Source organism: Malus domestica, chromosome 11, assembly GCF_042453785.1.
Source record: "Malus domestica chromosome 11, GDT2T_hap1".
Lineage (NCBI taxonomy): Eukaryota > Viridiplantae > Streptophyta > Magnoliopsida > Rosales > Rosaceae > Malus > Malus domestica.
In genome coordinates this window covers 39,647,939-39,671,306 of record NC_091671.1, presented here as the reverse complement: position 1 = coordinate 39,671,306, position 23,368 = coordinate 39,647,939, and the positions used below count along the sequence as shown (strand labels likewise).

The window sequence follows — 23,368 nt, the reverse complement described above, 5'->3', positions numbered from 1 at the left end:
AGAAGAAGGAATATCTTCTCTCCCTTTACTACTATAAATAAAGGCACAATGTAGGAGGGATAACAACACACACATTCCCCTACAATTCTACAAACACACATCTCTCTCCTCTCTCTCTCTGCCGCCGGCCCTAGTCCCTCTGTCAGATAAAATAGACCACAACACTAATTAATTAATTAACTGATTAACCAACTAATTAATCAAGTAAAGGACAAAACAATTAAGTCCAGGACCGCGACACACAAGCGGGAAAAGGCGACGGAGAGAGAGATGCATGAGAGATTAGAGAGCATGCAAAAGAGCGCATCGGACTCATCGGCGTAGATTAGCTAACATCGCCCAGCCAGCACAGCTCGGACAGAGAACGACTCGTGGAGTGTAGAACTGTGAGGAGAGAGAGAGAGAGAGTGTGTAGATAGATAGAGAGAGTGAGGAGGGCGGGGGGGAGAGAGAGAGAGAGAGAGAGAGGGAGGAGCAAAAAGGGCCTGGCAGGTGCAGGCGTACCGAATCACACAGGCATTAGAGAGAGAAAGTAGAAAGCTTTTCTCTCTCCTCTCTTGCTGCTTCCATTAAACGTTACAACAAACCGAAAGATCAACGCCTCTCTCACGCCGTCGGCATTTTTGTAGAGAGAGATAGAGAGGAGAGAGAGAGAGAGAGAGAGAAGCGGCGTGAAACGACCGGGGTGTGTGGTGGTGTGTGAAGTGTGATATAGCAGTGGAGGAAGAGAAAGTGTGATCTTAGAGGGAGAGAGAGGAGAGAGAGAGAGGCCGTTAAAGGAAGCAGGTCACTTTACGGTGGACGCGGGTACACCCGATTCTCAACGCCTATTTGTCCTCTTCCGCTCTAGCTCCCCCTACTAATTTCTCACCATTTTTTTCTATTTTTCTGAGTTTTTCGTTCTGCAACTTTTCCCATTTTACAGACGGCGGAGAGAAAAAATTGATAAATAGATATGGCACCGAGAACCACTGGTGTGGAAGGACCACCGCGGACCGCCACCGTGAATGCTGGAGAAAGCAGCGGATGTACCGACGCTGCCGCCTTGCCGGCAGCTAACAACGACCAAGGTGTAGAGCTGAACCGGTGTCCTCTTGCTTAATTTGTACTGTTTTAGTTTTTTATTTTTAATTTCTAATTTTTAATTTTTTTTTGAAATTAATTTTAATAATTTTTGTTAGTTACTAATTTTAATTTTATTTCCATTTGTGACCAATATTAAATTTTAATGATTTTTTTTCGTTTTTAGCATAAAATATGGTTTTTTTATAACTCTATTTTTTAATTATTAAAATTTGAATCAAAACCGCAAAATCTTCAATGGGGTTTTGATTTTTCAGAGATATCAAAAATAGGGTTCTCATGGTTTGAGTTTTTCCCCAATTTTTTTTTAATATTTTGTTTTTGTGTTGTTATGATTTTTCCGTTGAAACCAGAATGTGATTTGAATTTTGATGTTAGGTGAGAAAGATGATTTGTACACACACCTCTGGTATGCGTGCGCCGGGGCAAATGTTTACGTTCCCCGCCCCGGCGAGAAGGTTTTCTACTTTCTTCAAGGTCATAAGGAACAGGTTCTCTTCCTCACCCCTGATTCCCCTTACTACTTTTTCTTTTGTGGCAGCTCCATTGTCCCCTGGTCTGTTTTTCCCTAGTAAATTGTGAAAAACCTCTAATGCACGGATACTTCTGTTTGGTCTCGTATCTCGTATTCGATATTTGATTGGATACGATACTTGCCTGATACTCTCGAATACTTATCTGACACGTATCCTAATTGATGGACACATATTTGACATGATGGATACGCGTATCCTACATTTAAGATACACGTATCTGGCTTTTAGGATACATTTACACTTTCAAAAAAATGTAATGAGGAGGAGAAAATTAATAGAAGACACATATTTGACATGATGGATACGCGTATCCTACATTTAAGATACACGTATCCGGCTTTTAGGATACATTTACACTTTCAAAAAAAGGTAATGAGGAGGAAAAAATTAATAGGAGACATCTATAATTGAAATGTGATGAATACAAAGAGCTTCCCTCTAATTAAAATCATGAACACGACTCTCACACTTCTTCTTCTACTGTATAAAGAGGATTAGATTTCGAACTTTTATTCTCTAACAACTCAAATGTACTTAAATTTTGAATGATGAATTATGTTTTAAAATGTATAGTTTTATTGCTATATACATTTTTATTTGCCGTATCCATAGCGTATCGTATCTTAATTTTTAGAGATTTTCCGTATTGTCATGTCATGTCGTGTCGTATTGATGTATCCGTATCCGTATCCATGCTTCATAGTGAAAAACATTCACGCAACGGGAATGTCATTATAGTACAAGTACAATGTTATAGTGTCACTCATCTCTAGCGTACGTAACTTTCTTTCTTACTGTTTTGATGGTCCATTGAGAATGAGGGCATGAACATTAAAATACGTCACGGATTATGAACTTCAGTTGATCCTTTCGATTTTTCGTGTGAGGAGTTTCAAATGGATGACATGTTTGCTTGTTGATCTAGAACAGGTTGAGGCATATGCAAACCAAGACGGTAAAATGGAAATGCCAAGATACAATTTGCCTCCCAAGATCCTCTGCAATGTTGTATGTGTTCAACTCAAGGTAAATCAGTTCTCTCTTGATGTGTAACAAAATGTGCAATTGAAAATTCAACGGCTCGCGATTGATCTGAATTTGGTTGTTGTCGGAGTAGGCTGAAGTTCACACAGACGAAGTGTATGCTCAAATCACCTTACTTCCTGTGACCGAGGTTCGCTGATGAGTGCTCAGATGACATTTTTTACGGTCTCATTGGAAATTTACATTATTTATCCGCTTTGGAACTTCCTATGACATTTTGGATATAACATCAACATAAGTGTACTGCTTTGGCACCTTGCAGCAAGACCAGCTAAGTGTAGAGGAAGTAAATACTCCACCCTTGCCTCGGCGAACCAGTACAATATCCTTTAGCAAGACACTTACCCCGTCAGACACAAGCTCCCACGGTGGATTCTCTGTTCCGAAGCGACAAGCTGAAGAATGCCTTCCAGCTCTGGTTGGTATCCTTGTCTTTTCATCGAAAATACATGATACACATTAAGTAATCAATTGGATAAATGCCTTAATAAATTTGAATTAGGCGTCTATTGTTTCTATTACTTTGTATTATGCAAGTGTCATCGGCAGTCTTGCATCAGTTCATCACTTTTTCCACTCATCTCTACCACATAATATTTATATCAAATAATATGGTTTAGAAGCTAGGTCATTTAAATGTTTCAAATGTTTTGCAGGACATGTCTCAGCAGCCACCAGTACAAGATTTGGTAGCAAAGGACTTGCAGGGAAATGAATGGAGCTTTCGCCATATATTTCGAGGTATCTTTAAATTCAGACGCTCTTGAACATTCATCTGTGAAACCAACTTAAGTGTCATTATTAGTACTTCTTTTGTAGTAGTTTTAGAAAATTTAAAAATTCCTCATTGCGCCAAGGCGAAAAAGAATGCAATTTCCATGGTTGGCGGCTGGTTCTGTGCAATACATTATGCAAAATAATCCAACTGCAAACGAGTTTCTGCTCATGTAATCAGCTTTATGGTTTGCTACTCATGCGTGTTTTTCGCTTAACTTTCTCAACTGGATTCATCAGATAAGGCTAATCTTAAACTTATGATGCATTCCCCGTAATGTAGGTCAGCCAAGGAGGCACTTGCTTACTAGTGGTTGGACTACGTTTGTGACTGCAAAAAGACTTGTTTCTGGGGATGCATGTATCTTTGCCAGGTATGCTCTCTGTCTCTCTCCCTCCCTCCCTCCCTCCCTCCCTCCCTCTCTCTAAGTTATTCTTACTTCACAGAGGAGAAAATGGAGAACTGCGTGTTGGCATACACCGTGCGACCAAAACACAAGATACTGCATCGGCTTCTCTCATTTCTGGCCACAGCATGCAACATGGCATACTCGCCAGCGCTTTCCATGCCATTTCTACTGGTACCATATTTACTGTTTACTACCGTCCATGGTAAGCTATTTGATCCTATGAGCTAATAACTTTTAGTTTGAATGTGTAAAAGTGTCATTGGGTACTATTACACACATTTTCTTATGTTTTAAGCATGAATCTGTTTATGTGTCTGCAGGACAAGTCCTGCTGCATTCATAATTCCTTATGATCGATACATGAAATCAGCCGAAATTGACTATTCCATTGGAATGAGATTCAGAATGTATTCCGAAGGTGAAGAATGTGCAGATCAGAAGAAGAGGTAATCAAGCCATGACTTGCGAATGCAAGAATGGATGGATAAAAGTTCCACTAGACATTGTTGATTATATATCTACTTTTGCCCCCCTTAAACACCTGCGATCTTTAGACCGAACATGTTATTGTATGAAACAGGTTGGAAGGAACTATTATAGATATCGAGGACAACGATTATTTGAGGTGGCCCGATTCAGAATGGAGGTGTCTGAAGGTACCCAAGTTCCGTTTTCTGACCATTTCAATCTCATAAATAATTCTCTTAGCATCTGTTTCTAATTGTTCCATTTTTTTATGTGTCCTTCCAGGTGCGATTGGATACCGCATCAGATACCTGCTTCCATTCTGAAAGGCTCTCTCCTTGGAATATCGTACCTCTCAAACCTAACAAGAGGGCACGTTTACCTGATTTGCCATCACCCGGGATTTCTAGCTTGGCCAGGAACGGTCAGTAACTCTTATATATCTCCTCGCGGAAAGTTTGCCTAGATTTCATAAACGCTTCATTCTTCAACTCAGTTTTAATGGAATTTAGCTCAGGATTCTTCAACTTATCTCTGTTTTTCTCCTATTAGGCTCATTGCTGATTTCAGTTGAGTCCACACGTCCAAGAAAAAAAAAGGTCTTTCAAGGTCAAGAAACTAGTGATCCACCTGCTCATGAACCGGGTACACCAAAACAGCTATTACAGTTCATTCCACCCCCAAATCCTGACTGGGACTACACACAGTTGGGATTGGAAAACAATCTCAACGTTCCAATGAACGACTCATTTTATCAATGTCCTGGCAGTCCAAAAGCTCCAAGCCTTACTAACCAATGGCCACCAATGTTTGGTTTCGGAGTCTTTGACAGTGGCGCGTGTAAAAGAAGCATGTCAGTTCCAAATATTTGGTCCTCGGGGTCCCAGAAATTGAGAACCTTCGAACTGAGGAGTGAGACTCAATCGCCACTTGTCCAACCCAAGACCACAATGCTTTTTGGAGTCAAGATAGTTACTAGTTACCCGGAGCTTCCTTCACCCCAAGTTGCCAATTCTATTGAACTTTATAGTCCTTGTTCTACTCCTCCAATATATCATTCAAGTGTTTCTGAAACAATCCAGCTGTCAGAGACATCGAAGAGTGTCTCTGGTGTTCGTTCAGAGAAACAATGCAGGAAATGTTGCTCTGTCAGTAACAGGAGTCGCATAAAGGTACATTATGCATATAACGTCTTCTGAGTTGCCTTTCCGAACAAGTAGAGGAAAAATTTATGCTAATTGAACTTAAGATGTATTTGTATGTTTACTTAACAAGCAAGCATCCGCATAGGGTGGATTGGTTGCTGAAGGCTAGCTAATCCTGACAAGATTTTGACGCTCTTTCAGGTGCTCAAACATGGAGCTCCTGTTGGAAGATCGATTGATCTCACGCGCTTTGATGGTTACAATGAACTCATTCGTGAGCTTGACCAGATGTTCGATTTCAAAGGAAGCCTGATCGGTGGAAGCAGTGGATGGCAGGTAACCTACATGGATGACGTCGGAGACAGGATGCTGGTAGGAGATTACCCGTGGCAGTTAAGAACTAGAACTTATGCTGTGACTTAAAAGTTTTCGATATCTGTTGTGCTTTACCATCTGATCTGTTACTAACTTGGTAATCACGCTACATATGCAGCGAATTCCTGTCCATGGCGCAGCGATTGTTCATCTGTCCAAAAAATGAAATCGACAATCTGAATCCAGGCTCCCTGAATGCAGTATCCGTCTAAGGATTCGCTAAGAGGTCACATGTGTTTATCTGCTCAAATGAGATTGCGCGCAAGACAGCGAACACATGGTACCGGCAAACATGTCTAATTGAAACACCGATGAGCGCTTTGCGGTACGTATGCCAATGCAACCGTGACAATTTGCAGTTCAAGGGTAGCAATGCAGATTCAGTATGCATATTGTTTAAGTTAAACCAAAAGCATAAAAATATCGTTGGTTGTTGTTTGAAGAATGCTAGTGTTTTGTGAGACAGGGAGCCTAAGATTTTACCATTGGATGGTTGTTGTTTTTTTAAGTTGCTAGAACGTATGAAGTACCAACGCCTACAAGTGACCTATTAGATGGTGTATTAGGCAAATCAGACGATATAATACTCATTAGATGATGTAATAGACCTTCGAAGTGTCGCACAGTCACATGATCCGAATGATGGACTCTAGAATTTGCAAAAGTTTTTAGTAAAAAAGGTCCTTGAGATTGACACAAATCTTTACTTTGTTCACTGACGGTGAATATTGATAGAAGTGGTCTTTGAGTTTGTCTACCGTAAATCATTTTGATATTTCCATGTATTTCCATGAAATATCTTTCAATATCGTCGCTAAGTGGAGGGGTTGGCTTGACAAAAATGTGGTTAGGCGATCGTTCACGTGACAATTTAATAATGGCATTGACAGATTTTTTTTATGGAAGCACCTTAATGAGTTACGTTAGATGAATTCAGAAGCCACTTCAATCAATTTTATTGTCAGGGATTAAAGTATAGAGTTATGCCAATTTGACAGACTATTTTGACTAAATTTGTTTAAGTTATGACATTTCAAATGTTCGTATTGAGTACGTGTTCATAAGATAGCAGGATCCTCGTTTATATTGGGCCTAGTTTGGCCCCCCCTCACGTCGTAGTACCCACAGGCCGACCCTAATCCAAAAGGATCAAAACTTTACAAAGTTTGCAGCCACCAACCGTTTTCTCACCAGACAAAATCCAACAGAAACAGAGGAAGAAAATAACCCAGGATTTGGATCCTATTGGATCTAGAGATCCTCACATCTTAGCTATTTATAGATGTATATCCTTTGTCACTCAGCATGAAGCTAATGAGAGATACCAACGTAAGCCCTAAGAACGAGCTCTGAAGTCCACTAGATTTCGAGAGAAATCTCAAACGGTTGTTTGATTAATAATTGATAGATGATTACAACAGGAGCCAGCCAATGGCTTAAATAAAATGATTACAACACCTTGGAATAACTCAAGAACGACATTAATTGGATGACAAATGAAAAGTTCGATTTTTATTACAGATTTTAAAATGCAGTTTTGGGAGTCTAAACGGTCTCGGATGGCGAAATCCCATCGTACATTACAGCAAAGCAGTGAGTTTAAACCACAACGTCGTTTTCTTTCCAGAAAAGTGCCATGAGCCAAAATTGGAACATGGACGCCAAATATGAAAATTCCCGTTCCGTCTGTCCATCTCCTCTTCAATCCACTTGCTATTTGTTCTACATCACTTTGCAATTTGCAAATAAGTAGTGACAATGAATGAATGCTTAATGCACCTGATCTGGTGCAGGAAATTCCAAATTCTTGAAAGATGTAAAACCTCCATCAACAACCAAATTATGGCCACTAACATATTTAGCCTCATCTGAAGCTAGGTAAAGTGCAGCGTTGGCAACGTCGTTGGGTTCGCATTTTGCGCCGGCCAAGACTCCTGCACTGTGCGTTATTTCCATCAGCCGTTGTCTATCAACCCCCGGGAAAATTTGAGTCAGTTCCTCGATCACAAACGGGGTTGGAATCGCAAATGGCGATATGCTGTTGACTCGGATTCCATGCCTGCATAGCTCTGAAGCCACGGACTTCACAATGCCAATGACAGAAGACTTGGAGACGGAATATGTGTGCTGTGCTAGTCCTCCCATCAGTCCCGTCACGCTGGCTGTGCAAAGAATGGAGCCAGTTTTACGCGGGATCATCACGCGCGATGCGTGCTTCATTCCTGCCACGACTCCACGCACGTTAATGCTCATGACACGGTCGAATGCTGCTAGGTCGAGATCCACCATGCTCGGGGGTGTGTAGCAGGGTACCCCAGCATTGCTGTACATAATGTCAAGCTGGCTATGTTCGGAGATGGTGAAATCAACGGCGTTGGAGATGTCGGACTCTTTCGTGACATCACAGGCAATGAACGTCGCCTTTGGACCGAGCTCTTTCGCCGTAAGCTGGCCGAGGTCCTGTTGGATATCGGCAATGACAACTTTGGCGCCATTGCTGATGAATTTCGATGCGGTTGCCTTACCTATGCCGCTTGCTGCTCCGGTAATCAATGCCACTTTGCCTTCAAGCCTGCTTTGTCACACATGAAACCAAATCAACAAAAGGGCAAGCAGATGAGAAATGTAATCGAAATCGAAAAAAGGGTATTCAGGAATTTAAATCATTCACCCGAATACCTATTCGATTTCGCCTACCTCCCAGTATGGGATGAAAATCCCATATTGAAGCTCGGAGAAGCCAAAAGAGCTCTTGAAATGGTGACATTTTTTCTGCACTCAAGTTCGAATTCTTCATTATTAGATTAAATTAATTAGAATAGATTAAATTAATTAGAATATCGCTTGAACTATAAAGAAAAAACAAAAGGAGAAGCTTACCTGAATGCAACCTTGAGCATACTTGAAGGACAAAGATGGGGTTTCTGATATTTGAGCTCAACTGGTTCGACTTGCACCTTTGAGTGAATTTCTACCCTTCAAATCTTGGCCAGCGGTTGATTTTATATGCTTTTGGTTGGGGTTGGACCGACAAGTAGGAAGAAGGTAAGGAAGGAAGACTCAAGAAAAATAAAGCATTCTTAATATATTGGTGCACATGTGGACGTGTGGTCCAATGACTTCGTTACACGGTGCATGTGACACATGCATTTTGTTTCTTTGTTTTTGGTACAGAATTTTGTATATGATTTTGTCACATCTCCAACAGTTTCTCTAAGGTGGGTGCGGTGCATATGATTTCTATGGAATTTTGATGAGTTTTAAAGTGAGAGATTTTGACCAGATTTTAGTACGCTTTTACCGATTATTATAAATTTTTAAAGATTTTTTAGACTTTTAATGTATACCTTTTTGAAAAAGAAATAAATTAAATGATATACTTTTGCAAATTGTAGTGATTTTATATGAATTGTCATAAACTTTTCAACGACCAACTTATTAATAAACATTATTATTTTTAAGTTTTTATTATTGAAATGGTGATGATGGACATGACAAAGTAGTTTCATAAGGTGGCGGTGAAGTGTCATTTCTCATGGTATTGGGATTTAAGTGCATTTTTGAAACAAATGTGGCATTTTTCATAATCAATTGCGACCAAGAAATTACAACAATTAAAAACCTATTTTCTCTTTCCAAATTATAAGAAAGCCTACAAGATTGGAAGGTAGGATTTTTATTTCTTATTTTCTTTAGAAAACTAATACAAAAGGGCTTCATAAACTTTTTTGTTTTTAATCCAAAGACGCCTAACTTTCTTTAATTAGATGGACAATGGGCGGTGATAATTTTGTATGTAAGTTGAAGTTTTTGGCGCAATGGTGGTATCGTAAATAAGTTCGAATTTGGGTGAGGTTGTACCATCATAAACAAGTTGAAGTTTGATGACATATGCAAATATTTCATAGCCAACAATTTCTAAACTGTTTCTTAGGACATTACCCTTCATGGCCTTCGTCCTCATCCACATTTCTTGTTGCGCAAGAAGTATGGAATAAAACGTCATCCTCATACCTCCCCCGCACAATAGCGTTAGTGGGTTAGATTGTTAATTGTTAGGGGGAGGGAACTCTGTGGAAATCAAACTTGTACCAAGGTGCATAGACATGATTGTTTTACACTATCACGGTAAAACGTGTTCTAGATTCAAAACTAATTAATTGTGTTCTATGTTATCTTGGTGATATTGAATGAGACTATTGTTTTACTTCTCTTGTAATGTATGATCTTTATTTTTGGTACTTAAATTTTTATCTTCATTTCGGTATATCTTTTTTGTCTCTTTGAACTTTATCCCCCATTATATTGAAGAGTTTTTTTTGTCCATGCGGTGCAATTGTGGCTTACACGGTAGCCCATATAAGGGTCTCAAGCGCAACACCTAAATTATCATACAATCAATTCAAATCAAAAGCACATATTGATACAATTTTAATACCTTAAAGTATGTCGGGTTACGAAGGAAAAACATATACACAGGATGACATGGAATGATGAAGTTTTTGCCATAAGTTGTTTTGGGTTTTGACTGAAACTGCATTCCAACTGCATTCCTTAGTTACCATTCGGCATTCGTGTATACGAAATAGTATGTCGATTTTCAACAACTGAATCATGCATATCGGACTTCTTCGTCACCTTCTTAAACTCAAAATGTAGCATAATTAACAAATTAAATTTAACTTCGCCAACAAAAAACAAAACCCAAAAAGCAATTCAAGTTTTTATAAGGCTTCTTTCGACAAGTAAATTAAGTTCCCCCGAAAACAGTAGAAAATCAGTATGAAGACCGGTAGTAAGGGCGACCTAAATTCCAACAAGGCTCCCCGCTTTACGAGAGCCAGAAGAAATATCTAGCGTACGCAGCCTTACCATGTCTCATCTTTGAGAGAGGTTTGATAGAACATTTTCGGGTAGATCCATACCCCTTTGAATTGCCGGCTTTCGGGTTCTTGAACACGATTACTGGAAATAGTCTCATTGAAAACAAACTGGGGAAGGCCATGATACTGCTTTAGTGTCCCACACGTAGATATCGAGACATCATCTGCCAACCCCAGCTTCTTCTTCATGTCCTTCGTCTGAAAATAACTGTCCTCGGTATAAAAATAATCCGGCGATGGCCTGCATTCAGTCACTTCATTGCTAACTTCAACTAAATAATCACGATTCCAGCTCAAGTCTTTAGCAAACGTGATATAACCACTCTTACTGTCTAGAAAATAGAATTCTCCGTTGCGATAAGCAGCGCATTTGATTGTATCAATGGGACGATCATACTTGTGTTGTGTCCATTCATTGGCTCCACGGTGAAGCACATTCAGCTCAAATTCTCCATCACTCTTCCGGCTCATGACGCAAACCATGCAATCTTGGGAAGTTGGGGGAGACGAAAATGCAGCGACATGATCAGAGAGCTCTGAGGCTGGGAATTTCGGGAGGTCTATTTTCATTGGAACGAAGGGGCGAAAAAAGAACATTGAACCTCCTGGTTGGAACAAAAGAAGCCATCCTTGGTTCGAGGCAAGGCAAGTTGTCGTTCCATCAAGTTGTGGAAGACATATCGGGTACTTTTCACCACTTTTTTTTACCAATAACTGGCTTTGAAGATCAGAATCTTTGTTAAGCTCATTGTCCGTGATCCCATAGAGTAGAAACCAGGGTTTAATATCCGGTGCAGGTTCGACTTTGGCTACGGCTGTGTAAGAAGCTGAATTCCAAGCCTTGCAGACAGTGCGAAAACTTTGAAGCTCGTCGGTGCCTAGACGGTCTGCTATGTCCGAGACAAGTTCAGGGGGAAGATCGGACCATTGGCCTTCGTACCTTTTGGCACAGTTGCTCATTGCATATATATGGCTGCAACTGTCAAGGGCCCCAACTACATATGTTACAATTAAGGAACATGGCAAAAGACAGACCAAACACAACAAGGAGCATGCATGTGAAAAAGAATTACACAGATTAAAGCGAGGCACATTCTTTATCTGTAAGTATTCGTAATTAATTGGTTTTTGGATTAATGATTCATAGCATATACCTAATTTCACCAAGAAAAAAACACGTAAAACATAAAAGACATCATCAAAATTCAAGAATGTCAAGAGTTTCGTTGAACCCGAATTATTGTAATAGTACATGGTGTTCAATTTCTCTCAATTCAAAGATAGGAAATAATTTCTGCAAGCCCGAAATATACCCTTATATCTACTCTCCTTGTTTCTGTCCATAGATTCTGGATTTATTTTATCTATGCAAAAAGACCAGAGAGAAAAGGGACCGTACGGACAAGATGGATGTGTGTAAATCATAATTAATAGTGATCGAACAATGTATAACAATGTTCATACCTCTGGGATTTAGGATGAAGAAGCCCTACCAGAAAAAGAACAACGTCAATCGAAGGGTTGTTAATGGCACAAGAGTATTACTATACCATTTTATAACCACAACTCGAGAGTTCTAATTTCAGTAGTTCACTGCAGCTTTTCATTGCCTTCTTGAACTGTAAAAGTAAATAATTAAATAACTAATATAGCTTGCTTAAATGGATAAATAGACAATTAGAGTTGAACCCAAATGTATCAACATATTTTAGGAATAACTCACTGACGTAGGATTAAAGAAGTTGCTTTGACGTATGATGCGTGCAGTTTAGAGGCGTTCGGAGTTGTTTAGGGTTCAAAACAACGTTTTCATTAGTTTTAGGGTTGTTTTGTTAGTTCCACTACTTTTACATTGTTTCGCATGTTAGATTGTGAGTATGAAATATGTTTGAGGATTAGCTATAATATTGGATGAATTCTTGAATGGAAAAGTCTTGATAAGGTGTTCGTATGAATCCTATTTCTTGTAGGATTATGAGTGCTTTTAGTGTTCCTTTGGGAAAAGTTTTTGGATCCTGCACTAATTGATCTTGTACACTCATTGTGTGAAAAGGTTTTGTTTTAGAGTTCAACACTAATTCTAATGGGAGAATGAGTTGGATTAACGCTATATATAACCTCAATCATTGCTCTTGCAAATTTTACGGCTCATCTTGTATTGAATACCTATTGTATTGTTCAAAGAGCTTTCTAGTTTTGCTAAAGAGGAGCAGATTGTTTGGTTGTGAAGCTACTATGGCTTCTTCGAGTTCAAGTTCTGCAGGTATGTTTTTCAACTGGTTTTATATTTGAGTTTATAGTTCCGTCATTCTGTTTGATTGTTGAAGTGTTGGTGATTTATTGGCATATCAATGATCTGTGATATAGTTCCTACATCGCATTTATTTCCTTAGAATTTAATTTGAAGTTTTCTCCTGCAATGGCTTATGGTTTTCATCCTTCTCCTCCTCCATCTCTATCCACTAATCTGTCATGGAGGTAGTCAATCTTTGAATTCGTAGCATATGTATTATAATATGAATTCACGACATTATTGATATGTCATGGATTTCTGATGTAGAACCGCAAGTCACAATGTGACAGTCGCGATGAAATTACTAATTAAAAGGGGACAGATTTAATTGGTGAGGTTAAGTTGTCAAAGCACCCAACTTTGTCTTGGAAACTACTAACACTTTCTGGTAAACTGAAGCACAACAATGGTAAGAACAATGGTGAGAAGCTAGCGTTCGATTCCATGATTGATGGATGAAGCACTGATCAAATTTTTACCAAGTGAGATCTGTTGGAGAGGTTTGGTAGAGTCTAGGGTAGGTCCATATACCCCTTTGAAGTCACATTTTGTCCATTCTTCCGCATCATCATCGCTCGAAAAATAATTCGTCTCGTTATAAACAACACTCTCCGTGCCATTGAGTGCTTATTTTGATTAGGAAGAATGTTAAACAGTACTAAAAGAAGAAAAGTGTTCTAGCAATGGCTACAATTATTTCGGTAAAAGTAGCAAAACCAAGTTCACCAACAAAAAAATAAGCAAGACCCAAAAACCAATATCTGAATTGATTTGATCTAGTAATTGATAAATATTACCAAGTCTGATCACTTGGAGAGGTTTGGTAGAACTTTGGGTAGATCCATACCCCTTTGAACTGACGGGTCTTCGACTCTCGATCATTTTTACGATTACTATGTTGAATTATGACCAAATGACAAAACAACTTTCGGCTAAATAAAATAAACAAAAAAGGTAGAAAACGTTATTATGTTTGTTGAAAAGATAAAAAGGGTCATGATGATGTTTGTAGAAAAAAAAGGTAAAGGCTAGCAAGTAGCCTTATTATTGGTTTTGTTTTTGGATGCTTTCTTATAGATGAAAGTGTGCAGCCAAATGTGAGAGAAGGGTGAGCACCATTTGTTTTAGTAGCCCATCTTTGAGAGAGCAAGGCAGCCACATAGTAGCAGAAAAATAGAGAGCACATATTGGTTTTTTCAGTAGCTTCATTTTGGAGAGAAGAAGAAAGTGTGCCCTCTCATTGTTTAGTTCTCACTCCATCAAAATGTTATTTGCTGTAATAGCTTTGAACTTTGTATAGAGAGGAAATTATTCATTATATTTCTCTCTATTTGTTTCTTTGGTGTGAGAGAGCTATTGGGTGTATTGGGCATTTGGGTTGTGAGATTGACAACACTTTGTAAACTCTCATTTGATTGATAGTGGATTATTGGGTGAGCTCCTACTGCTCCGATGACGTACTCCAGTTAAACTGACTGTTGATGAACCTCGTTAAAATCTTGGTGTCTTTAATATTTTGTTCTTGCATTTCATCTTGATATATTCACAAAGAACCTGTAGAAATATATGAAAATTGTAGATGAAGTTAAAAGAATAAACTCAAAAAAGTATCCCAGTATAGCAAGAACTCTTGGCTGGTGGGGGTATATTTGTCCTTATGATTCAGCTAAAAAGACATTAAAAAGGGAACAAAAGGCAAGAACTCTTGGCTGGTGGGGGTATATTTGTCCTTATGATTCAGCTAAAAAGACATTAAAAAGGGAACAAAAGGGGCATTCCGAGAATTGAACTCGGGACCTCTCGCACCCTAAGCGAGAATCATACCACTAGACCAAATGCCAACTCGCTATTGGTTGTCAATTTAACCTTTTTAACCGAATCTGTCGTTATTTCCCTCCAAAACCCTTGCTAAAATCTACCACCCAGGCAAACATACCACTGGCGGTGTGTTTGTCTCATGAATGAGATCCATTTCGAATTTTTGTGTCGAAGTTGGCAGACTGAAAGATTACGAATGTTCGAAAAGGAGAGAAAAAGATACGGGGCGTCAAGTTTATGGATTTTTATGAAGTAAGTTAGTGAGATTGGCTAATAAAAATCATAGGATTGATATTGAATTGTCCGAATCTTTTGATCGTGGCTTCGTGTATAGAAGTTCAGAGTGAATCTCTATCAGTTGTCTCATTCACTCGAGTTTGAAGTAAACGTTCTTCTTATTGTGGATTGAAATAAATTTTTGTATAAAAATCAAAATTAAGCATTATCAGTTATCTTTACGTATCGAAACTCGCTATACATAAAAGTCAAACTTGAAATCTCTTATTAAAATTTTGTAAATTAATTGCTAAACTAGAATAATTTAAAATATCAAGCTTTGATCTACCAATTTTTTATTTTGGAGAAATTTTTAATGTATCGAGAATACGATCTAATATATGTAATATAATAATATAATTAATTAAAAACTTAATAGAAAAAATTCAATAAAATTATATTATGACACTTTATATATCGATCGTTGTTCCGCTCACTCAACTTTTATTCCTGTTTTGAGTTTTCCCTCCAATTAAAACCTTCTGGCTTCCAACCACATTAGGGTTTTTGATTTGACCAAAAAGAATTAACATTTTCCATTTCAATTTCTCTGCTAAAACAGCCATCTCAGTGATGAAAGAGTGATCTGTTCTCTCCTTCTCAGAGCCTACAACCCCTCTTGGGCTATGGCTGTTTCTCACACCGGGACCCAGAGTTTGGATCTTCTGTCTCACCCATCAGGTAATCACTGCTCATCTTCATATCAATTTCTTCACTTTTCGTCTGTTGTTTGATTCATTTCTTGCAAACCCATCTGTAATTATTGTTAAGTAGAGTTTGTAAATTGTTGATTAGAGTTTCTGTTGGGTTCTGATTAGGATATGAACTCAAGGGTGTTGATGAAGTTGATGAACATCAGCAGCAGCTACAATTTCAGGACACCGTGCCGCTTGAAGATGCTTTTGTGCCTGACAGCCTTTCGATGGAGGAAACCCAGTTGGTCGATTTTTCGGATTTTTCCGAAAAGACTAGGACTGGTGTACATGAGTACGAGGAAGAAGTTGTGCTAGACAGTGAGGACGATGAAGTGAATGGAAGCAGAATAGTGAGTGTTAAATCCAATGTGTTGTTGGATCAAAAGCTCGGTCCTCATCGCGAGCAATTCGCTGCAGGTTAGCTTTCAGAGTGTTCTTTTCTTCTTTTTCTGTGTTGTGTTTTTGTTCATGTTTTATGCGGAATGTGTGATTAATGAATCTGTGAGGAAGTGATTTTGAGAAAGCACTTTTGTTGGAATACTTAGTGGAATCGTGATTTTATATGGAGCGTGTGTTTGATGTATCTTTGAAGAATTGATCTTAAGAAAAAAAACACTTTTCTTTGAATACTTTGTGTGTGTATTTTATGTGGAATGCGCGAGAAAGTGATTTTATGTCGAATGTCTGTTTAATAAATCTGTAAGGAAGTGATATTGAGAAAAGCACTTTTCTTTGAATGCTTTGAAGGACTAGTTTCTCCGATTAATTTTGGTACGACTGAAGGGGAAAAGGATGAAGGATCTCCGCCAATTGCGAGGTTAAATTATATTGACTCTCAGGAACCTGGGGAGTCAGCCCAAGCCAATGCACTTGGTTTTGTGGACCTTTTTGTGTCATTGAACGACGTTTTGGGTGACTCTCCGAAAATTGATGATCACAAGAAACCGGTTAGGGAGAAATCCCCTCCTGTCTCAAACACAAAGGGGTTTCAAAGGTTGGCTAGGATGAAGTCTCAAGTTGAAATACACAAGGCCTTTGAATGGGTTGATCTTCCTGAGGAGCGATGGGGTGTTGATCTCATTAACAAGGAGATCAATTCGTCTTCTGATTTTCGAGAGTGCAAGCAGAGATCCGTTGTACAGAATCAGAAAGTCAGGCATGGTGGTGGTGACAAAAAATGTATCAGCTTGGGCGGTAAGAGCAAAGAGAAGAAAATAACTCAGGGCCTCCATAAGGAAATAACAGAATCGGAAGGGATGATTGGAAATGAATCTGACAATAAGTCGGAACAACATTTGAATGCGAAATCAACAGGACTGGAGGAGGAAGCTAGTGACGTAAGAACAGATATGGTTGACATGTTTGATGTTGGTTTTAACACTCAAATTGCTGCTGAAGCTATGGAGGCCTTAGCATATGGGGACCTTCCCGACTGCAATTTTGCTGATGCTTATCAAGGTATGGAGAAGACAGCAGATGTTTCACGAGGTGCTCCAGAGAATAAAGCGCTTTTGGAACTTCCTCTTCGAAAGAGTGATGTTCCTGATATAGGAGGCATTAACAAAAATGCAAAGCAAAGAAAGCGTTCAACTAGAACAGTAAGGAGAGTAGCTGCTTCATATCAAAGGCAATCTTCGAGTTGGGAGTTAGATCCTCACTTGGCAGCACAAACAAAAGGGAAAAGAAGCAGATTCTTTTCTGAACATTGTAGTAATTTTGCTGCCGCCAATGGAAATTTTTGTAGACAATCTCCTAAGCATACCAAGCATCAAAAGGTAGAGAGAGCTACTGGAGGTAGGTCAGTAGGGACTGGGGATGAACCTAAGAATCCAGGAGAAAGGGTGAATGATGTTACAGGGGACTGTATTATTAAATACAGAAGAAGGAAGAGACGTTTAAATGCTCATCCATCTGAAATAATCAGTGGGAGTGAGGGCGGATTTAACAAGCGAGTAGAAAGCATGAATAAAGTTACGAAGGGGGATATTATTACATACAAGAGAAAGAAGAGTATCAGCCCCAAAGAAAACTCTTCCAAATCTTGTGTTTCGTCTGAGCGAGATAAAAACAGAACAACCAGTACTTTGAACTTAGAATCATGGAGCCATCCAAAAGGGAAAAGAACACGTCTCAATGCCCGAAGAAATTCTTGCCTAGCTACTTTCCTCTGCACTTCATTTCCAATAGTTGATGGAAAGGACAGCACTTCCCGTTTTGATGAAAGGCCAGAAAGCAACAACAATATAAAGGGAAAAATACACTCATTGGATAAAGATTCTGACAGATCCTTGCTAGCATTACAATCCAGGAAGCTAGATGCCAGAGATCCTACATCACTGGTAGACGTAAAAAGCCATACCTCAGTAGTGTCATCTGGTTCAGAATATACTGCTCAATCTAACTCTACCACTGGCATAAACGTGGGATCATCCAAACATGTGTCTGATGGTCATCACAGAAGGACATACAACAAAAACTTGCCCAAATCGTCCCTTTTGAAAGAGCTTATTGGACTAGGTGTCCCTGAGTCAACACCAGATTACGCATGGAAAGACTTAAGAAGGCGAAGAAACATGGCATATGTTCGAGTTCTGTTTAGCCAGCACTTGGATGATGCTATCATTAAGCAACAGAAAAAGGTAGATACTGAGTTTGTATGATTTTGAGACAGCTAGATGATCCACATCTAACGTTACCTCTTTTTTTCATAAAAGGTCATCGCACGACTGGGCCTATCCGTTGCATCATGTTCTACTGATGCAACACACTTTGTAGCAGATCAATTTGCACGTACAAGGAACATGTTGGAATTCATTGCTCTTGGTAAACCAGTGGTAACTCATTTGTGGCTTGAGAGTTGCGGGCAAGCAAACTGTTTGATTAGTGAGAAAATCTACATTCTGAGGGATGCCAAAAAGGAAAAGGAAATAGGCTTTAGCATGCTTGTTTCACTGGATTGCGCGAAACGGTGTCCACTTCTAAAGGTAAAGCATGCGCTTTTGTTCATTTAAACTGATAACCATTTTTCTTTCATCCATGTTATTGGGGTGTTCCTATATGATTGTGCTTAAGTAGCAGGGTCGAAAAGTCTTCATCACACCAAACATAAAACCCGATAAAGAAATGATGATTAGCTTGGTGAAGGCAGTTCAAGGCCAGGTATCTGCATTGTCATTACATACGTAGTTTAATAGTTAGTGTCCCTTGAATGAACTTTTAATAATACAAGATGTTCCTCAGCCAGTGGAGAAGGTTCAGATGTCTGCAGCAAAGGATAAAAAGAATTTCAAGGACGTTTTGATTCTTTCTTGCGAAGAAGACCGTGCGGTCTGCCTGCCTTTTCTTGAGCAAGGTACTAGCATTCCATTCATTTATCCGTCTTGGTTAGTAACTTAAGACTCTTTGTAACTATCATGCCTCTCAGGGGCAGCAGTTTACAGTTCAGAACTTCTGCTAAATGGTATAGTTATCCAGAGACTGGAATACAAGAGGTGAGTAATAGTAACACATGAATGTAATATTCATGGTTTGAAGTTATCCACGGAATTAATTTCGAAGATTATTACTTAGCAGATTGTAAGTAACTTGTAATTACGATTAGGCGATGCCTACTTTGTGGGTAATCTGGCTAACAAGTTCTTGTTTCTCTAATACTTTGCTTTGCAGACATCGGCTCTTCACAACTGAAGTTAGAGGAGTTGTCCACCGGCCTTAGGCCCTTCCGTGTAGTGAAGAAAACTCTGTAAAGTCATGTAATTATTGTTGTTTTCGCAGTTTTTGTTCAGAACTTTTCCAGATTATGAATCCCTTCGGGATTGTGGTGAAGCTGCTGAATCGCGCCGGCTCTGGTTTAAACTGGTGTACATTTTGGAACATTTCTTGGATTTCAGTGGCATTTTGAATGGTAGCTTGTGATTAGCCTCCAGTTTTTTGGTAATCTATCCTTGTTTTGAACAAAATTTAGGCCTGGAATCGATGCTTTCATCGTCGATTTCTTTTGTAAACGATTCAACCTGGTAAAGAACCATATGAAGGTTCTAAAAGACGCTAGGCGCTAATCGGATGACGAGTTGGGGCCTAATGCTTATGTGGCTAGACGGGCTCCTAGACGGACTAGGCAGATTTTAAGTAAATATATTATATTTCGTGTAAATAAATATTTGTTTATATTTATATATATATATATATATATATATATAATTTTATCATAAATTACAAAATAGAATGACATATATATTTTGAAGTAGGGGTGTGCTATCCACACATCCCACACACCCCTTGATAATTTCAGTCCGTTGATCTTCTTCAATTCATTCTATCAAATGGCCGAAGATTAAAAATGTGTGAGAAGTAAAATGGAATGTATGGACATCACACCCCATAATGTATGCTCATTTAAGTATTCAACAAATCTTTTATAGTTTATTAATAAAAAAAAATGCAAAATGAAAGTTATTTATTTTCTGTCCAACTGAATCACAACATAGGCTGGTTTGGACGGGTTAGGCGATCTAGGCAGGGGCCTCAGCAAGTCTAAACGTCATTTCTTAATTTTCAAACGTCTAGGTATTAATCGGGACGATGGCCAGTCGCCTAGCGCCGGATTTTTAGAACAGTTACAAGTTTTGGGAGTAGAGGGGACTGGGGGTAAAAGAATGTTCAAATGCCAACAGCATACTATCTTAAAATAACACGGTTGAGAACCACACGTTTTAAATCGGTCTCTGACTGCACATTTTCGACAAATTCCTCTTATAAATACAAGCAGTCCAAATAAGATGTGCAACTTCAAATAGAGGATACAATCATACAAGGGGTCTACAAAAATGTTAAATTGCACAATCTCCACTTTGCACGAACCATGGCAGAAGACTTCTCCAACGAAGGTGCTGCAACACGAGGCATTTTCCGGGTTTAGTAATGATTTCCAGTGATGAGAAACTCCATGGAACTTAAAAAAAAAAAAAGAGAGACTTCTGCTTTCGGTTTTGCAGTGAACTTAAAAAGAAGTAAAAACTTTCTTTTGTGCTACAATTACAATCAGTTTATCCCGCCTATAGGCTTATTTTAGTGCTTGTGCAAGCATAAGAACCATAGGTCCACAGAGGGAAAAATAATAATTTCTAAGCCGAATTCTTGCCAATACGCATGTACTCCCATAATTTTGAACCGTATTTTTGTTAAAACATGATGATGTACACAACATGAACTTTGCAAACTTGCTAGTAATAGTTAAAATCCTAACATATTGACGAAAGATGTTTTTAAGTAAAGAAATACCACATACCAATTTGACACATTACTGACTAGAATCAGGAGGTTGAGTATTCGGATTGAAACTTTCATAGCCTCCACTTGTTGGTGCTGTTGGATTGGGTTGATACATCGGAGGTGCAGCCATAGGAGGGGCACCATTAGAAGCATTTGGTGCTGCGCTGCCAGGAACTGCTGGTGGAGGATTTAAAGCAGGAGGAGGCCTCATGGGAGCATTTAATTGACCAGGCATGCTGGGAGCACCAGGTGGAGCCATCATTGGGATCATGTGTGGAGCAGGGCCGTAACCTGCCACCACCAAGAAATTTTTTTACATATCATTAGTATTAGATAGTAAGATTCTGCTGCCAAAGGTATATCGCTGGGTGTCTGACTGGAAAATAATAACCAATACAATACTGCAGCAATTGGATCTAGAATATAGCTGCATAACGGGGTAACACATCATTGCTAACGTCCATAGCCATGGAAAAAAAGGGATGCCAAATGATCGCATAGGAAAATATCGAAAAAAGATCACGTTATGCAGAAGACTAAAGGACAATACTTAACCAAGCAAGAAATACGCATTCTGTTTTCCCTGCCTTCTAGTAACAGTAGTTTCGTAAAAAGTAGGTAGCATTATTAGCAAAACATCAAGTTGATAGGAACAGAATTACATATACCACACACCCGGAAAGAAAAATTCCAAACAATAATGCAAACATCGGTTTGGTCAAGCAGCCAAAAACTCTATACGTCAAAATGCAAAATACGTGCACTAATAAATCACAGAACCAGCACTACAGTGGAATGCCAACGAAAAATAAAGATTTTACTGTAAACATTCCAGATTACCTGGAGCACTGAGTACAGGAGGTCTTGGCAAAACAGGAGGCCTAATCCCTGGAGCCATCATTTGCGGCATGCCAGGAAGACGGGGCTGAGACATTAGATGCTGACTGTAAGCTGCACCAATATTCCCGTAAGGCTGACCACCATAAGCTGCAGAATTGCCAAGGTGCTCTTTGATCCTTTGGTCAATCAAACTTTGGGTTTGTTCCTGCTCAAATTGCTGATAGTACTCCCGCACATTCGCCTGAATTCACGCATAAAATCAGCAAAATGGAAAGAAACGGTAACTTACGGTAACAACACAAAATAAGCCAATAATACCTTGTGTTTGTAACCAGCATTGTGTTGCTTTCTCACTGAAGGCTGAAAAAATAGGAAAAACAAAAACTTGTCAGCAACCAACATGATCATGATTTCACTAATTTACCATGGCGAGTTTAACCCGATATAAAAATCCCAATTTTTTTCTTCTCAACGTGATTAACTCTTGAAATTAATCAAAAAAATAATCAAGCAAAATCTAAATCTCTAAACGATATAAGAAAATAATCGAAAACACGATCCGAAAACTAAAAAAATGAGGGCAGAGAGAGTTTACCGAATCGTGGGTCAAATAAGTATCGCAGTAATCACAGTAATACCTGAAAAATTGGAACAAGAAATCGATTAAAGATTAAAAAATTCATGAAATTGGGATAGGATTCGCATAAGTGTGATATTGAATGAACGAGAAAGAGTTGATACCTTGGCATTGCTCTGAATCGCTGGAATTAGGGTTCGGGAATTGGGGATTTACTGAAACTGGAGTAATGCAAAAACCCTAGGGGACTTGAAGAAAGAAGAAGGTTCTGGCTACCCGCCAGTGCAGCTGAGAAGTAATGAATTGAAGGTTCTGGGCTTGGTGGGCTTTTGGGCCTAACTTAATGGACTTATCGAATTCACCATTTACGAGATTCGAATTTAAGACCTCTAATTTTTAAGTGAAGAAAAATATCATCAGACTGTAGAACTGGGTGGCATAAAGTCGTACTTTTAAAGTATATTAAATTACAAAAATATTAAACATATTTTTTTTAGAGTTTTACATATTTTTGTTTAATTGTATTCGTTGTTTTCGTTTTATTTGACGATACAAAATGAATAAGGATGTGTGAAAATTAATAATAGTGCGTGAAACTCATTTCTGTTAGTAAAAAAAATAAAAACATAGATGTACTTATTATAATTTGATTCCTCAAATTTTTACACTTAAATCAAATTCCTTATTATGAATTAGAATTTATTTGAAACTATTTTTATAATAATTAAAAGCGTTTTTAGATAAAAGGTTTTTAGAATCAATTTTTAATAAAAATGTAAGTAAATATTGAAAAAACACTTAAAGTTCTTTCGGAAAGAAGCATATAACTGATGCTTTTTACACAAGCACTTCAAAGTTATTTTAAAAGCACTTCTTAGTAAAC

The 23,368-nt window shown here is 38.6% G+C and overlaps 5 protein-coding genes and 1 non-coding gene across 10 annotated transcripts; 2 read left to right on the top strand and 4 right to left on the bottom strand.

Annotated features, from left to right (window-relative positions):
* Window positions 1-955: 955 nt before the first annotated feature.
* On the top strand, window positions 956-6,587 carry LOC103413419 (auxin response factor 2A-like). Its single transcript, XM_008351885.4, has 14 exons — window positions 956-1,070; window positions 1,462-1,574; window positions 2,550-2,645; window positions 2,737-2,793; window positions 2,926-3,081; window positions 3,320-3,404; window positions 3,721-3,811; window positions 3,885-4,049; window positions 4,168-4,293; window positions 4,428-4,503; window positions 4,598-4,736; window positions 4,865-5,484; window positions 5,659-5,849; window positions 5,951-6,587. The coding sequence occupies exons 1-14, from the start codon at window positions 956-958 to the stop codon at window positions 6,042-6,044; spliced, it is 2,124 nt and encodes a 707-aa protein (XP_008350107.4). The 3' UTR covers window positions 6,045-6,587.
* Window positions 6,588-7,196: 609 nt separating this feature from the next.
* Window positions 7,197-8,886, bottom strand: LOC103449243 (secoisolariciresinol dehydrogenase). 2 transcript variants are annotated; one of them, XM_029089240.2, is made up of 3 exons: window positions 8,713-8,886; window positions 8,530-8,604; window positions 7,197-8,404 (listed from the first exon to the last, which is right to left on the bottom strand). In XM_029089240.2, the coding sequence occupies exons 1-3, from the start codon at window positions 8,730-8,732 to the stop codon at window positions 7,603-7,605; spliced, it is 897 nt and encodes a 298-aa protein (XP_028945073.2). In that variant the 5' UTR covers window positions 8,733-8,886; the 3' UTR covers window positions 7,197-7,602. The 2 variants fall into 2 exon arrangements, with proteins under 2 accessions (XP_028945073.2, XP_070664270.1); XM_070808169.1 differs by having other exon boundaries at window positions 7,197-8,407; window positions 8,713-8,865.
* Window positions 8,887-10,700: 1,814 nt separating this feature from the next.
* On the bottom strand, window positions 10,701-11,675 carry LOC103413422 (F-box/kelch-repeat protein At1g57790-like). Its single transcript, XM_008351887.3, has one exon. It carries the CDS (start codon window positions 11,673-11,675, stop codon window positions 10,701-10,703), a length of 975 nt encoding a protein of 324 aa, XP_008350109.3.
* A 3,102-nt stretch (window positions 11,676-14,777) lies between these two features.
* TRNAP-AGG (transfer RNA proline (anticodon AGG)) lies at window positions 14,778-14,849 on the bottom strand. Its single transcript has one exon. It is a non-coding gene; the product is annotated as a tRNA-Pro (tRNA).
* A 699-nt stretch (window positions 14,850-15,548) lies between these two features.
* On the top strand, window positions 15,549-19,722 carry LOC103449245 (uncharacterized). 4 transcript variants are annotated; one of them, XM_070808577.1, is made up of 8 exons: window positions 15,549-15,783; window positions 15,921-16,214; window positions 16,545-18,436; window positions 18,512-18,781; window positions 18,876-18,956; window positions 19,038-19,149; window positions 19,231-19,288; window positions 19,464-19,722. In XM_070808577.1, exons 1-8 carry the CDS (start codon window positions 15,729-15,731, stop codon window positions 19,510-19,512), a joined length of 2,811 nt encoding a protein of 936 aa, XP_070664678.1. In that variant the 5' UTR covers window positions 15,549-15,728; the 3' UTR covers window positions 19,513-19,722. The 4 variants fall into 4 exon arrangements, with proteins under 4 accessions (XP_070664678.1, XP_028945068.2, XP_028945069.2 ...); XM_029089235.2 differs by having other exon boundaries at window positions 19,222-19,288; XM_029089236.2 differs by having other exon boundaries at window positions 18,873-18,956.
* A 731-nt stretch (window positions 19,723-20,453) lies between these two features.
* On the bottom strand, window positions 20,454-22,799 carry LOC103449105 (U1 small nuclear ribonucleoprotein C). The gene is made up of 6 exons (XM_029089239.2): window positions 22,650-22,799; window positions 22,504-22,546; window positions 22,227-22,268; window positions 21,909-22,149; window positions 21,085-21,359; window positions 20,454-20,686 (listed from the first exon to the last, which is right to left on the bottom strand). Exons 1-5 carry the CDS (start codon window positions 22,655-22,657, stop codon window positions 21,097-21,099), a joined length of 597 nt encoding a protein of 198 aa, XP_028945072.2. The 5' UTR covers window positions 22,658-22,799; the 3' UTR covers window positions 20,454-20,686; window positions 21,085-21,096.
* Window positions 22,800-23,368: the final 569 nt, after the last annotated feature.